Raw genomic sequence first — 16850 nt, forward strand, 5'->3', positions numbered from 1 at the left:
TTGACAATGAGGGTAGTGAAACCCTGGCACAGGTTGCCCAGAGAGGTGGTAGATGCCCCATCCCTGGAAACATTCAAGGTCAGGTTAGACGGGGCTCTGAGCAACCTGATCTAGTTGAACATGTCCCTGCTCATTGCGAGGGAGGCTGGACTAGATGACCTTTAAAGGTCCCTTCCAACCCAAAGATTTTGTGATTCTATGATTCTTTCCTGTAACAGCTCTGGCTTCCATTCTAATCACTAGATGCTGCTTATAACTGTTTCCTGTTAAATTTTTTTAAAGTATTTAAATGCTTTAAATACCATCACTGTGAGGTGGTACTTCACTTGAGGAACCTCATTGTGTTTCAGATGGAGAGAATCGGGTGGCAGATGGAATGTTTACTTCTGCATCTGCAGCAGCACTGCATCATTTAAGTACAGTTTAAGAGTATCTTAATTAATTTTTTAGTATTCCAATTATAAAGTCTTGCATTCTGATTAATCTGAGAATATAAATGCCTCTTGCAAGGTTCTGTGAATTAAGTGTTCACAGGAACTTTACAGCTCTTTGGTGCTATTCATACAATGTAACAGCTTCGCAAAACACAGAGTGGAGAATGTTGACATATGACCAAAATACAGGCAAATTATAATCAACAGTTTAAAGAAAAGATTCTGCTCCATGATGTTACCCATGGCAACATAGGTACATAGAGATATTTGCAATTTTTTTTCTCTACATACAGAAACTGCTACTCTCTGCTGAAACCTTCAGTTTCTGCTGATTTTGTCCTTTCTCATAGAATCATTTAGGTTGGAAAAGACCTTTAAGATCGAGTCCTACCATAAACCTAACAATGCCATGTCCCACTAAACCATGTACTAAACCATCCCTACTAATAATGTGAACAACAGTTTATGCATTCATGCTCTTGTTAGCGTCCATAAAGTTTTGCATTTATTGGTAGACAGGTGTTCATCATACCCACTTGATTTATTGCTATAGCCTACAAAATAAAATCTTACCTCTTGAACTTTTTAAATATGCCAAAAAAAAAAAATTACAAAAAAAGTTTGGATGATTTTAGATGAGGAAACATTTGACACCTGTGCACAGGAATTCATATTTGGTACATCTCTCTCACATTTTAGGTATCAGAGTATACAGTGAAAGATCAATTTGAAATGAGATTAGTTTAAAAAAACCCCACCCTTCCTTACATGGATAATCATGGTGGCATGTACCTTTAGCAACTGGAGCTCCTGTTTTTTGGGGTACAGCAGTGGGCACTTTCTCGTCTGGGACAGCCCTCTTAGGAATCTCAGGCACTTCAAAGATATTAGTGGATTTCATTTTACAATCACAATACAACTGAACAGAAGTACGGAGACATAGAGGACAATAGACACGTTCTGAAGTAACAATTTGGCACACACTCATATTCAGTGCAATTTGTTTAGCAAGCGTTATTTAAAACCTCAGATTCAAAATGACAGACAGAACAAAAGAGGTTAAGATAATACTTAAAAGAGGATTAGGTGTGTTTATCATGTATTCATGACAACACGTACCTCTGGCAGATGGAGGTTCTGATTTTTCAGGAACAGCTACAGGAATTTTCTCCTCTGTGACAGCCTTTTCGGGCATTGCAGGCTCTTTAAAGATATTAGTATTTTTTAGTTACGTATATTAAGCTTTAAAATGAGCAGTGAACATAGTATACTCAAGAGAAGGAAAAGAGATCCTATGCGTAAGAGGTACCTTTAGATCGTGGAGCTGCTCGGATTTTAGGTATAGCAACACTCTCTTGCTTTTTGGCTAACTCATCTGGTGGTGGTTCCTCAGGTGCCAAAACAGGCTCTGGTTCTTCAGATGCCACTTTAGCTTTTGGTTTTCGAAGTACCGGAGAAGGCTCTAGTTTCTGGGGTGCTAAAATTGGTTCTGGTTCCTCAGGCACCACAACAGATTCTGGCGTGCAGGGTGCCACAACAGGCTTCAATTTTCTGGACACTGCAATAGGCATTGATTTTTGGATATCTGCAACAAACTCTGTTTCTTCAGGTGCTACAATAAGCTCCGGTTTTTGGGGTGGCACAGAAGGTCTTCTTTTGGGGGACACCACAACATGCTCTGATTTTTGGGTTGATGCAACTGCCTCTGACTCCTTAGGCACAACAGTGAGTTCAGGTTCCTCAGGAGCCATGAATGGCTCTGTTTTTTGGGGTTCCACAACAGGCTTTTGTTTTGAGGGTATCACACCATGCTTTAGCTTTTGGGATGGCACATCAAGCTTGGGTTCCTCAGGTACCATAACAAACTCTGGTTTCTCAGGCACCACAACACACTCTGTTTTTTGGGGTGCCAAAATAGTCTCAGGCTTCTCAGATGCCAAAACACGCTCTGGTTTTTGGGGTTCCACAACAGGCTTTTGTTTTCGGGCCACTCTAGCAGGTTCCGGTTCTTGAGGTTCTACCTCCTGAGGCTTTGGTTTTGAGGGTCCTGCAATGGGCTTTGATTTTTGGGAAACCGGAACAGGTACTTTCTTTTCTGGGAAAGTTGTCTTGGCCACTTTATGTGTATAAAAGATATTAGTTCTAAATTTAACAACCGTACAGACAATCATACCAAATTTAAGTGAATCATAAAACATAAAACCACAATTGTAATGAAAACATTAAAAACGTATCAGGCATCAATCATTTATGTTGGCCTTTTTAAGGGTGAATATACCACACTTTGGCTTTTCTCCCTTTTCTCTCAAATGTACACCACCTGCCCGCCCCAAGGCTCATGTCCCCATATGCAAATGCACACATGCAATGATAATATAACTTCAGTTAGAAGTAAAATGCATAATAATTATAAACAATGGATGGGACAAAAGATATTAATAACATTGCAGATAATAAGCTGAATACCCTTTCAAGAATTAGCAGTGATGGCATCTAGTTTTTCTTGGTGGGGCTTCTGGTGTTTCAATTACACTGATATCTTCTGCTCTTAGCGACTAGAATGCGTGCTTTCTTTTCTTCTACTATTATCACTTTAAAGATATTAGTTGCGGTTCTTTTCATGAACCCAAGTGGGTAGAATGGTAAGAATAATCAAAAATAGTAAGAAGAACTGAGTATAAAACACAGGCAATTCAGCCATCCAAGATTTGTCACTGTTCTTCAAAAAGACCCACATATGTTTGAGACACATATGCAGATACATAGAACAATTATAATTTAGAATGTCAGAAAACAGAAGGCCTGAAAATCACACTGTTAATGAAAGAGGAAAAATACTGCTTTTGTTATTTTATTAGTGTTGAGATTTACCTTTCTCTGGTAGAGGTTCTGGTTGTTCAGGTGCAGCCTCTGGTTCTGGGACAACCACAAGTTCTGGTTCTTTAGGCACAACCTCTGGTTCTGGTATTTTAGGCACAGGTATTTTCTTTTCTGGAACAACTTTCTTCAGCACCTCAGGTTCTTTAAAGATATTTGGTTTACTTTCAGGGATTTGAAGAATAGGAATTGAAAAAGCAACAAGAGCTCCAAGGTGAAAATTATCAAACAGCATCAGAAAAAAAATACCCCTTATAATAGTCTGTGTTTTTTGCATCTTGCTTGATACACACTATTAATAGCCATTGTTGCCTACTGGGAGCTATTGACAAATGAAGACGACAACACAATCTGTAACATTTATAACTATTAGAATATAGAAAAAGAGGCTAACACAAACTTAAAAAAGAGAATATTTAGAGGAACAGATTAACATTTCTGTGCAATTTTATCAGTATTGAACGTGTACCTTTAGGTGGTGGAGGTTCTGGTTTTTTAGGAACTTCAATGTGTACTTTTTCTTCTGAAACCACTTTCTTGGGCACCTCAGGCACTTTAAAGAAAGCAATTAATTTTATTTGTGTGAAATTCAAACATATGTCTGCAGCGTTAAGACACTAAGAAAAAGTAAAACTCAGGGACATCAAAAGCATCAGTGGATTTGGATTTGAATATCAACTTTTTTCTTTGCCTACAGAAAATTCTCTCTGATGTCTCACTGAGGCTTAGATGCAAAAACTACAAGGTAAACAATACCAATATTTTATAGAACATTTATAGTAAAAGTAAATTACCAGTAAGTTAAAATGGTACCCTAGACAATGAAGGGGTTTTCTTCCCTTAATCATGTATGGCAGTTACCTTTAGTTGGTGGAGGTTCTGGTTTCTTTGGCACTTTAACTGAAACCTCTTCTGTGACCACTTTCTTTGGTACCTCAGGCACTTGAAAAATATTAATAACTTTTAATATAAGAATTTCATAAACAACATTAAAGCATAACAGCAGAACAGTATTAGTGAGAACACTAATTACCAAGATTAATTTTTTTCACACAACACATTTGTTCACTTGAAAAACCTTTGAGAACAGAAGAAAAGTCTAACAGAGGTCTTGGGTACTGTCTTCTATAGTGTTAAAATAATAAAAGAGTGACATTTTTGATTCTGTTAATTTTGTCATAATGACAAGTACCTTTAGCTGGTGGAACTGCTGGTTTTTTAGGCTCCACAACTGGTATTTTCTCATCTGGGACTTTCTTGGGCACTTCTGGCACTTAAAAATTAAAAATTATGATAATACTAAGTATTTAAAGAAATTTAAATAGCATTAAAGTGGAAAAAGAAACAAACAAAAGGACCTGAGGTAACAACAATTAAACATAATACCCTTTACCAAATAGGCTTTTTGCTCCCAATCTTGAGAGTTATTTGAGACGAGTAAAGAGACTACTCCCAAAAATGAAATACAAAGATCACAGTTTATAAGACACAAAGATGGAGAAATAGAATCAAAAAGGTCTTATCAATGAAAGTAAGATAAATTATTGCCATAGTTTTATTAATAACAAGTACCTTTAGCTGGTGGTACTTCTGGCTTTTTAGGTACAGCAACTTTGATTTTCTCTTCTACAACTACTTCCTTGGGTGCTTCAGGTTCTTTAAGGAAAGACATTATTTTCAGTTATTATATGGAATTTTAAAGCTATGTTCAAAACTTTTCAGTAGAAATTGCAAAGTAGGGAGGGTCTTAATGGAACCATTGATTTGACATGTTTATTGACTTAAGGTTCTTTTATGGCCCTGTAAAGTCCAAGGAAATACCTCAGAGTCTTTTGGAGTTTCTTCTTCTTCTACATTACATTATTTTTTCATTTTATTCAACCACCTCCCGAATCTCCATTTGACTAAGGTTGCCATTGTCCTTTCTGTATTCCCTGTCACATTATTCTATGCATGATGACTTCTTGGTATCAATTTTTTATCTATGCATGGAGGGTTTTCTCTCCAGTGTTATAACATAGGTTTCACTTATTCTACATTTTGAAATTATTAAACTCTCTTTTGGGGCTAATTTTTCACTGTCAGTCGGGAGTATTTCAGATCACAGAAGCCCTGTTTTCTCTTTCAGGTTTCTGCTGTGGTTCTCAAGTATCAGTCTCATTTCTGCCCAGCCACATCAGTATTTCTAACACACTGGTACACTAATTACAGCTAAGATTCAAAAAGAAGAATTTTCAAAACAATAGCATATATAGAATTATGGGCACAGAAAATACAATAGGAAAACAGAAACAAACACACAAAAAAAAATAATCTGCACAATCAAGGCAGAGGGTTTTTTTCTCTTCTACATTTTAGTTATCTGTAGTACAACATACCTTTGACTGCTGGTGGTTCTGGTTTTCTAGGCACAGCAATGGGTACTTTCTCTTCTGGAATTTTCTTGGGCACCTCTAGCACTTTAAAAAAAACAGCATTAATTTTTATTATATTTAAGGCATTTAAAATATGTAAATCATTACGAAGAAAGAGTCTCACAAGAAGCATATCAGAAAGAAGCATAAGGTCAGATATAAAAAGAGATTTGTCATGCAAAAAATGTATACTAGTACTAACAGGATTTTTTATAAATGAGAAATAAAGGGTAATTTTTTCTCTTACTGTAAACCCTACTGCCCAAGAGAAAGAGAAATCTCCTCCTCAGAGAGTCACCATTATTGACACATAAGCTTCAGGTGGTGTTACTTTTTGCTTTTTAGGTACAGCAAACATTTACTTTCTGAGACAGGTTTCTTAGACAACTTGGACACTTTAAAGATATTAGTGTACTTTTAAGAGTTATAAAAATAAAACATGCAATACAGAGAAATAAGACAAAACAAGTAGATGTATAAGGATACTCTGACAACAGTTACATGTTCTGAAAAGTCTCTGTGGTTCTTTCCCTCTGGCAAATAACAGTTTGAAGTGACTTCGCTGACATCTTTTGTCATGCAGTAGTGATGTACCACACAAACTGCTGGTTCAGACAAACTTCTAAAATATCTGAATGAATTGTAACAAATGGTTTCTGTGCCTAATGCTATTTCCATTCAAAATTAAATCAACTGACCCCTAAGTTTAACATGAGCAACATGAAAGAGGAAGTGTATATAGTTCTTGCTTGAGTATAGACAGAATTTCTGAGGCTAATTACAGTACCTATAAAACACCCATGCAGTGAAAAATCTCACTCTGTGTTGACTCAGAGTTTTTATTATTTTTAGTCCCTTTGACTAGTTTCTGATACAATTGTTGTGCCATCACAATGGATTACTCTTGGGTAGAAGAAATAGACAAACTCAACTAATTTTTAATGACTTGACAACGACAAAACAAGGGACAGAAGAAAGTTGAAGAAAAAGGAGAAGGAAAGGATATTTTGACATATACCTTTGGCAGATGGTGCTTCTGGCTTTTTAGGCAGAGGGACAGGTTTCTCTTCAGGAATAGTTATCTTGGGAAATTCAGGCACTTGAAAGATATTTACTGATTTTAATTTTAGTTTTATGACTTAAAAACAAGTTGAGAAACAAGAACAGGGACATATACAACATAAATGCCACAAATCTGACACAAGTGGACCATGAACTATTAAATCAGAAATTATGTAAGAAACAGAAAAGATGTTACCAGCAAAAGACCTCAGTTCTATTAGGCTATCAAAGTACCTTTAGATGGTGGAGATTCTGGTCTTTTAGGCACAGGAGTAGGTTCTGGTTTTTTAGGCACAGCAATAGGCACTTTTTCTTCTGGAAGAGCTTTCTTAACAACTGTGGGCACTTTAAAGATATTAGTACATTTTAAGAATTTATATAGAATAGAAAGACAAGTCATAAAAAATCACAAGTTTGTAAGGTAGGTTAAGGTACTAAAAGAATGAACACAAATAGTAATTACATTGAACAAGAACTAAACTGTGAACATGAATAATTTCATGGAGTTCATGACTTTGCAAATGGCAGGAAGACATGATGAGGAAGATATATACCTTTAGGTGCTAGAACCTCCTCTTTTCTATGAACAGTAGAAATTTCTTCTTCTATGTGCATCTCCTCATAAACTTCATGTACTTGAAAGATATTAGTTTAAATACTTAAATTAGCTTGGAATATCTTCAGAAAACAAGACAATGTGAAATATAAAGAACAATCAAATATTCAAGGTAATCTTAAGATACACAGGTCTATTTTATATACACCCTCAAAATTAGTACCCTTTCAAATGAGGGAAGAAAAAAAATCTCATATTCTGCCCTGGTCTGACCTTTGCAGTTCGCCAGAAGAAAGATGTGTGTGATATGTCCTGAACTACTTCCTTGAGTGCAAAGAGATAGGCCCTGTCTATCTAATCTCTGTCACTTTTTTCTATTTTTTTGATTATTTTTTTCCCCTCAGACTGATCTCAAGTAGCAGGATCCCTTGCAATGGTCTCTTTTGCACATAAAGTGAACTTCCCCTTAGTAACAACTACAGGCAATATAACTCTTAAGTTTTTAAAATTAATTTTATACTATTGCAGCTAACTAAAGCTGCTAACTAAATTCTAGTATATGGTAGACAGAACGTTCTCAAAATAATTAAAGATTTATATATGAAAACATAATTTTTATACTTCAATTCCTACTCAATTTCTTGTACCTTTAAGGTGTGAAGCTTCTTCTTTAGGTAGAGCAGGAGGTATTTTTTCTTTGCGGACAGCTTTCTTTCGTACTTCAGGAACTTAAAAATATTGGTTTATTTTAGAAATTTGCACTAGGAAATAAGTAGTACAGTTTTGTAAAACAATAAAAAATTCTACTAGAACAATATGAAAATACATGGTATTCATCTGTGAAAACAACAACTTCACTGTCTGGAATGCACTGTTTTTCTAACTCCTAGCACTTACAGATTAAAATTTGCCCTTCTCTGAAAAGATAGTAGTTAGCTGGTTTTTTTCTTATCAAACAATCTTTACTAACAGCATTAGAATTTTATTACAAAACTACATTTCTATGAAAAAGAATTTTGTGGCTTTGTATTTTGTCCTGATTTAAACCGTTACCTTAATCTTGACTTTATTAAAGCCCCTGACATCACTGCAAAAAGTCCTTCTGCAAACAAGCTTCTGCCACAACCTTTTAGATTTTTAAAAAATGTATTTTCAGAGAAAGTATTTTATGAAATAGAACATGAGACAAGAAGTCAAAAAAGTATAAAGCTAATCCCTGGCCCTGCTATGAATTTCCTGTCTACTAAATTTTTTTGTATTTGTCTAATTTTGTCTTTTTAAATTTTGAATTATTGATGCAGAATGTGTCATTTTTTTAGAGCAGCTGCTAACACATGACAAAAATAAGAACTTATAGAAAATGTTCCCTGAATTTGTCTTCCTGAATGATGAATTATTCTCTCTTCATAATTGTTCATTAGTTTAACACATGAAGAAAGATGCTGAAATATTTTTGGAATTCTTTGCAAATGGTTTCAAAATGATTATGTTTTTAATCTCTGATCTCCCTGTATGTATGCTCTCTTGCTAAGATAAAAACAAACAAACAAACAGACAAACTTTACTCTTACAATAAGAGCTCAAATGGAAGAAAACAGTGTATATAGCATCTGGCCAAGTTGTTCAAGAAAAACAAGCGTGTTGGGTTTCTCACTTGGAACCTCACTTTTGAAAGAGGCTAGAGAAAGTCTGTTTGGAGGTCATGTACCTTTAGCTGGAGGAGCTTCTTCTGTAGCTACAGTAGCAGGTATTTTCTTCAGTGGGACAGTTTTCTTTGTCACTGCAGGTACTTCAAGGATAGTACATTTTTAACGAATATTATAATACATAAATCATAAGTAACAAAGAAGCAATGACAGATACAAAACATCTAAGGAAACATTACAAGGAACACATTAAATAACAGATTAGCACACAGATGGAATGATGAAGATGAATATCTAATTTGTAGGGAACATATTGCTTTATAGATTGCTTGAATATTTGGTGTACCTTTAGCTGCAGGAGCTTCTGGTTCACTAGGGATAGCAGGGACTTTTTCTTCTGTTGGAACTTCTTCATAAACTTCAGGCTCTTTAAAGATATTAGGGGGTTTTTTTTACATATTTTTATATTTTTTACAAGACAAGATTAGAAAGACAACTTATAATGCAAAAATGCAGACATATATATGGACAAAGAGCTGTTTGAACATAAATTATTTAACTGTCTCATTTCAGCCTGATTGTTCACCTACTATTATTAGAAGTGACCATTGCCAATTAGTAAAATACAAGTTTACAGAAATATTTAATTTTATTTTCTAATTACTTAGTTCTGTGTACTAGATAGAAATTGTAATTGAATTTCACATATCCTCATCTCATGTTAACTATCTATATCCCAGCTCAGAAATTAATTAGGTCTTACTCAGGATGGATCTTAAACCAGTGTCTACTTTAGTTCATTTCTTTGGTCCAATGTGGCTAAAGTGCTTCCCTGGATCAGACACTTAGCTTCTCTCTTATTTATGTTTCTTTCTCCCATTAATAGAGGAAAAAAGAACATTTAAAAATGCTGAACTATAACTAAATTTGAGGTGTGAGAGGATCTTGTCTTTGAGATCATGTAACAGCTATCTCATGGATGTAGGTTACTTTTAAATAATTTTTTAAAATGAACTGAAAATGTCTCACATTTTATGGAACACTCTAGAGCATGAATTGATATATTCTCTGCAATTTACTGCTTACTAGATGTGTCAATGATGTACCTTCATACAAAGGAGGCTCCTCTTCTCTAGGCATAACGGTGGGTACTTTCTCTTCAAGGACAGCTCTCTTACGAAACTCAGGAACTTCAAAGATATTAGCTTTCTTTTAGTAACCTCAAAATAATTTTCAACCTTTAAAATCCCAAACAGATATAAACCCAGAAAACTAAGTTCTTTTGATGTCCCAAATACTGTGCCTTGTTGAGAATGAAATATTATACAGTTCTAGAACTGTCTTGCTTGAACAATTAATTATGTGAAGAAATTTATAGTTTATACTCTCAAAGACCATAAGCCATTTGCTTTTCTCACTGTATCATCATGCTTTTCCTTCTGATATGTGCAACGGCTTTAATGGTTTTAACTTACTAGCTTTTGCCCTATTACGTCTCCACCAACATCATGACCAATATACTGACTTCAAAACCCCAGTTTAAACTAAATTCACAACTATACTACACACATAAAAGCACTGAAGGTTTACATACTGGTAGTCTAAGTAGTGAAACCTCTTCAGCATGTTTTCATTCATAAATCAATGTATTTACTTTTTAGCATATGTATAGCACATATCTGAAATACTTGCCTTAGAGTTTTCAATTTATCACCGAGAGCTGAATCTACACTTAGAGACTAGATACTCTTGCCATGGTTTGAAGATGATGATGATGGTTTTAGAAGGTGTTAGTTGGGAAAAATGACACAAATATTTCCTTTCCATAAAACCTCATGTCAAAGGTTCTTTTACCTTTCATTGGTGGAACTTCAATTTCCGGTGTATGTGTAGGTTTCTTTTGTTCAGGGACAGTTCTTTTGAGAACAGCTGGCCCTTTAAGATATAATTTACTTTTAGGGCTTTCAAAGTTATTTGGAAGAAGTTAGAAAGAAGAGCAAAACTGCCAAGGAAGATTCATGAAACAACAAAGGATTAAATGTGTGCTTTAAGAACATCTATGTTAATTTTGGAGATTAGACAGAAAAATAACATTAAAAAAATATTCTTCAGTCTAAGATGGCCATACATTTGGGTGGTGGAACCTCCTTCCTTTTCAGAAAAAATAAAAATATTCTTTCTTTCTTCTTCTTTTATAGCTTAACAGAACACACATTTTTTAAAGTAACTCACATATTTTCAACAAATGACTTGAAACCAACAGGCAACAGACAACTCAATCACAGAGAGATTAAAAAAACACTGTGGGGACACAAAACATATGCACATCTTTCTCAACATATAATGAAGACAAAAGACTGAAATCAGAGTTTGTGATTCATGAAGACAATACAGAGGAAGTATACCTTTAGCTGTCAGAGTAATTTCTTTTTCAGGAACAGCAGGTGGTACTTTTTCTTTTGGAACAGGTTTCTTCGGCACCACTGGCACTTTAAAGACATTGGTGTTTTTTTAAGAACTTTTATAGTATGAATATTATGTAAGAATAGAAGTTAAACAAAAAGCAAACAATGCAAAGAGAAAATTTAGAAAAATACAAAATACAGTGTCGTCAATTACTATTGAGTGGTGACACTGCAGGCCACCCATCTGGACTATTTTTCTTGGATTCACCCAGCTAGAATTTTCAGTATTCACTGAAAGAAAAACACTGGTCTTGTTGGGTGAATTTTGACTGGGATAAGCCTTAACAATTAGGTTTCATGAACTATGAGCTCTAATTAATGCCAGCTGGGAATATGGTAAGGTTTTAATTTCCTATCAACTAACTCCAAGTCTTTATGCAAAAAAAGACCTTTCCCACTGATTTCATTCTAATAATTCACATGAGAAACAACTATAAAAGTTAGCACAAAATGAATTTCTGGCATATTAAGTGCCCTGAACAGAAAATTACAGAGCTCTAGACTAGTACAGAAGTTTTACTAGCATCCACTGACAATTGCTATTCATGACATTTATCTTTTGTAGAGCCTGATACAGAGAACACCTATTAACATTATATGCACTCCAGCACATAACTAGGTTGAAGAAGGTCCGATTCTGTAGGAAACTAGAGTTTCACTGATATGGCACTAGAGCTCAATAGACTTAATTTATTCATCTGCTTGTTTTCAATTATTAGCTATAAAATTTCACTAATATTGTGACAGCAAAAATCCGATCTTGAAGGTCCTGCCTGCATTTTCTTTCCTCACAAAGTAATTTGTCTGTTTTGATTTGTTAAAGAAATATTTTTTTTTTAGTAACTTAATCCCTGTCTGTGACTGTACTGCAAAAGAAGGTTAAAGGTCTAGAAGTCAAATCAAAACAGGCAAATTACTGGACTTGGGGATTCAGAGACTTGGGCAGAAGACTCTGTTTTTAAATTTATCTAATAACTGATGTACCTTTAACCGGTGGAGCGTCTTTTGGAGGAACAGGAACAGGTACTTTTTCTTCTCGCAGAGGTCTTTTAGGCACCTCAGGCACTTTAAAAAACATTTCATTATATATTTTAAGTTATTTATAAAGAATTACAACAAATACAAAGACAGCAAGCAGAGCAATCACTCATTTGTAGACGAACCATCTCATCATTTATGCAGAGACAAGTGAACAGCCACTTATCTCAGTCTTCCTGAGCAACAAAAGCTAAAGAATATCAGTGTATATCTTTCTGGTACATTTTAGTTTCTGTTTGGCATGAGGGATCCTATGATCATAAATTTAAATGACGAGAAGGATGTTAAAACATGACTTCTAACATCTCTGTAACATTCGGAAGCTAAACTGGGCAAAAGAAACAAACCTTGACACATAAAAATATTTAATTCAGGCTGAAGCTGAACCGTGTCAGAAAATTTTAATTTACTTTGCTTGTGTCATGTCTACAGTAGTTCAATCTTGGGCAGTCAGATGGGGACTCCTTCCATTCCACTCTGAAGGGAAGAATTCCTTAAGAAGGAGTAGGAGCAAAACAATCTTTGAATGGATTTACCATTACCAGCAACAGACACACATAGGACTACAAATGGGGAAAAATATAAACAAACACCCAAAGGGGCTTTAAGCATTAGCTGGGAACTCAACAAACTGTAAGAATAAAGGAATAATGACTTGATGTACCTATAGCTGGTTGGATTTCGTAAGCCTCCTCATACACCTCCTCATATTTCTCATAGATGTCTTCCTTCTCCTTCAACTCATACTTTTCATAGAAATCTTCTTTCTCCTCAGCCTCCTCTTCATATTCTTGTTCCTGAATCTCCTTATATCGCTCAGGTTCTTCAGGTTCCTCATATGCCTCAATTTCTTCAGTTTCCTGAACCTTCTCAAACTCTTCAATACTTTCGTATGTCTCGTACTTCTCATACTCCTCATATGTATACTCGTATTTCTCCATCACAGGAGCAGGGACCTTTTCTTTCCAGACAAGTTTCTTGGATACTTCAGGCACTTTAGAAACAAAGTTATTGTTACCACCTTACAATTATTTGTTTGGGTTTTTTCCACAGTTAGTCAAGACAATCTACATAGAACAGAAAATGTACATGATAAACACAAGCATAAGTCACGTTAAAATATAAGAAACAGTATCTATATTATATAAAAGATTTTAGGAATGAGGAGGAAAAGCAAGTCTTTGGCAGGAATAAGAAGAAATACATCTGTACCTTTAGCTGGTGTTGGTTCTTTGGGTTTGGGCAGAACAGCTGGCACTTTCTCTTCTGCAACAGCTCTTTTACGGACCTCAGGGACTTTAAAGATACGGATTTCTTTTAGGTAAATTTTGAAAAAAACACGTTAAAGCAGTATAAGTAAAAAAGCACAAGAAACAGAGCTTTATGGCTCTACAATGCAAACATAGATAATGAAGAGTTTTAACACAAATTCAAGCAGAAATCTCATACAACAAAGACAAAAGTTAGAAAGAAGGTGGTCAAGAATATTTTTAGCATAAATATTAATTATATAATCAGAAGTACATATACCTTTTGCAGCTGGAACCTCCACTTTTTCAGGGGGGGCAACAGGTACCTTCTCTTCAGGAGCAATCTTCTTGGGCATCTTGCGTACTTTAAAGATAGGACCTAACTTCAGTGTTCTTTTGCGTAATGTTTAGACACAAACCCAGACGCTTACAAACAGCAGAACAGAAACTTACAAACAAATAGTATAGTGACAAATATAATACAAGACAGACATACTAAAATGTCCCTTGCTAAACTCAACTTGTATGAAGAACGTTACCGATTAATGACAACAGCATTTACAAACTGCAATACCTTTGCCTGGTGGAGCTGGCACCTTTTTAGGAACAGGTTCTTTCTCTTCAGGAACAGGTTTCTTAGGCATCTCAGGCACTTAAAAGACATTATTTCATTTTAAGAATGTCACCCGCCAGTAGTATGAGAAAGACAACAGAAAACATATACAAACACACATGATGAAATAAGAATTGATTTGCAGAATATATTTTAAATGTTTTAAAGATGAAACAGAGATAAAACCAAAAGACACTTTATATCCATAGACAGACTTCTTGAACAGGTAAAATCATTTCAGTGCTTACTTTTTGCTAGGAATTTGACAGACACTCTGAGACATCAATACAGAAAGACAGCAGGGACACAAAACTAACATAAATAACAAACAAAATAAAATAAAATAGAGACATGGAATGAGAATAACAACACATCTTTTTCCTAGGTGTTAATTTATGTACCTTTTGCTGGAGGAAGCTCCAGTTTTTCAGGAGTGGGTACAGGTATTTTTTCTTTTGGGACAGGTTTCTTAGGAATCTCTGGCTCTTTAAAGATATGATTTTGCAAGCACATTTTAAAATTACCTTCAGAGCATTAAAAACATGAAAAAACATGAAACAAGATCACAGGCTCCCCCAAGAGATCATTAAGATTTATACACAACTTAGAACAAGAAATAAAGACAAATTTTAATGAGCGCAAAAGATCTCATGCGCAGCTTGTAAGAAGATTGTGTACCTTTTGCTGGTATAGCTTCTTCTGGAATAGTTTCCTCTTCTTCTTCCTCAGGAACAAAAATGGGAACCTTTTCTTCAGGCACAGCTTTCCTTGCTACCTCAGGTACTTTAAAAGATATTATTTTAAGAACTTTACTTTCACAACTTCACAAAGAAAAATAAGAAAAATTCATAACATAAAACACGAGGACATCAACTTTAAAGTAACAATAGCAATAAAAATAAGGGAAACTCTATTAGTTATTTTTGACTCTCTGAAAACAGCAAAGTGCAATTGGGTTATAAGGATTACATGAAGATTATCTCTTTTGCCCAATTCTTAATTACACAACATCGTTGCCAATCAAAAATACTAGCAAGATGTGCTACAAATGAGAGGTTGTAGAAGATTATTAGCATCTAATTTTTTACATAAAAAATTCCAGTGTCTGCTTTTCAATTTTTTTCTAAAAAACTAAGCTGCTGAGGTAGAATTTTCTCAGCACCAAAGGGTGGTCCCTGCAATAGTTTGCCTCCATTTCAAATTTCACATTTAGGGTGTATTCTTCTGATTATTTGTATGGTCAGTTGTGATTTGATTTTATTTTTCTGTTAGTTTAGTTAAAAGTCTTGAGATTTTAGCATACTCTGAAGTTACATGTCAGAATGATCTCCCTGAATCAAAGAATTTCCAGGTAAAGGCCCATAAAATATTATTCCAGGTTTAAACAACATTTAAATTAATTTAATCATTGGTGCTGAATAATGGTACCACAATGAATTATTTCATTCACAGCAATCACTTGAAATGGAAAACAAGCAGATCATTCAAGGCCTGATTCTCAGCCCACAGAAATGAATAACAAAATAGATAATCAAGCCCTGCCTGAGACTTAGCACTGCTCCCTACAGGGGTGCAGCAGGGTGCTAGAACCAAGGATCTGACTACATGAGTATAAATTCATTTGTAAAATGAGGTTTCACTGAAATACGAAAATATAAGGGAGAGGAATTATCTGCATACACCACAATGTTATATACCTTTAGCCGGTGGAATTTTCTTTACTTTAGGAACTGCAACAGGTACTTTTTCTCCTGGGATAGGTCTCTTGGGCACCTCTGGCACTTTAAAAATATTGTTTTGATAAGAACTTTTCAATTGCTTTTAGAGTATCAAAACTACTAAAACCACAGAACAAAGTCACAAAGACCAATAAGATGAAGAAAACTCCCCTCAGAAGGACAATTAAGGTTTACATGCAGCTTAAAACAATCAATAGAGATGAAGATCTTTTAAGGAACTGAACAAAGCTCTCTGACAATTTTCAAGAAGAAATGATGTACCTTTTGCTGGTATCTCTGTAACAGCTTCCTCTTCCTCTTCTTCTTCTTCAGGAACAAAAATAGGCACCTCTTCAGGGGGAGGTCTTGGTATTTCTGGCACTTCAAAGATATTATTTTAGTGTAGAAAACTTAGACACAACATCAGAAACTGAGAGACAACTTACACAGAAGCGAAAGAGTATGAATTAGCAAGCACATTTGTCACAATCTGCTATGATACTTGAGTAAAATTCTAGTAACCAGTTTACAGAAACAGTAAGAAGCATCATCCATGTGTTCACTTATAAGAAGAGATACCTTTGGCTGGTGGAGGTTCTGGCTTTTTATGTACAGGGGCAGGTACTTTCTTTTCTGGAACCTTCTTGGTCACTTCAGGCACTTTAAAAACATTTTTGTTTAAGAAACTGATTTTCAATGTAACATAAAACATAGTAAAACGCTAACTGTATAACTGATATTAAGATAATTACACAAATACGGTAAAATTTAATTGTG

At 34.9% G+C, this 16850-nt stretch overlaps 1 protein-coding gene across 1 annotated transcript in view; it reads right to left on the reverse strand.

Annotated features, from left to right (window-relative positions):
* The window catches only part of TTN (titin), a 244575-nt gene that overhangs the window by 118014 nt on the left and 109711 nt on the right, over positions 1 to 16850 (reverse strand). The window contains exons 111-114 of the mRNA XM_010283656.1: positions 5690 to 5770; positions 4884 to 4967; positions 4173 to 4253; positions 3781 to 3864 (exon numbers count right to left, since the gene is read on the reverse strand). Of these exons, the coding sequence (XP_010281958.1) occupies positions 3781 to 3864; positions 4173 to 4253; positions 4884 to 4967; positions 5690 to 5770 (330 nt within the window). The remainder of the gene's footprint in view (positions 1 to 3780; positions 3865 to 4172; positions 4254 to 4883; positions 4968 to 5689; positions 5771 to 16850) is intronic.

This window comes from Phaethon lepturus, unplaced genomic scaffold (genome assembly GCF_000687285.1).
Source record: "Phaethon lepturus isolate BGI_N335 unplaced genomic scaffold, ASM68728v1 scaffold15120, whole genome shotgun sequence".
Classification (NCBI taxonomy): domain Eukaryota; kingdom Metazoa; phylum Chordata; class Aves; order Phaethontiformes; family Phaethontidae; genus Phaethon; species Phaethon lepturus.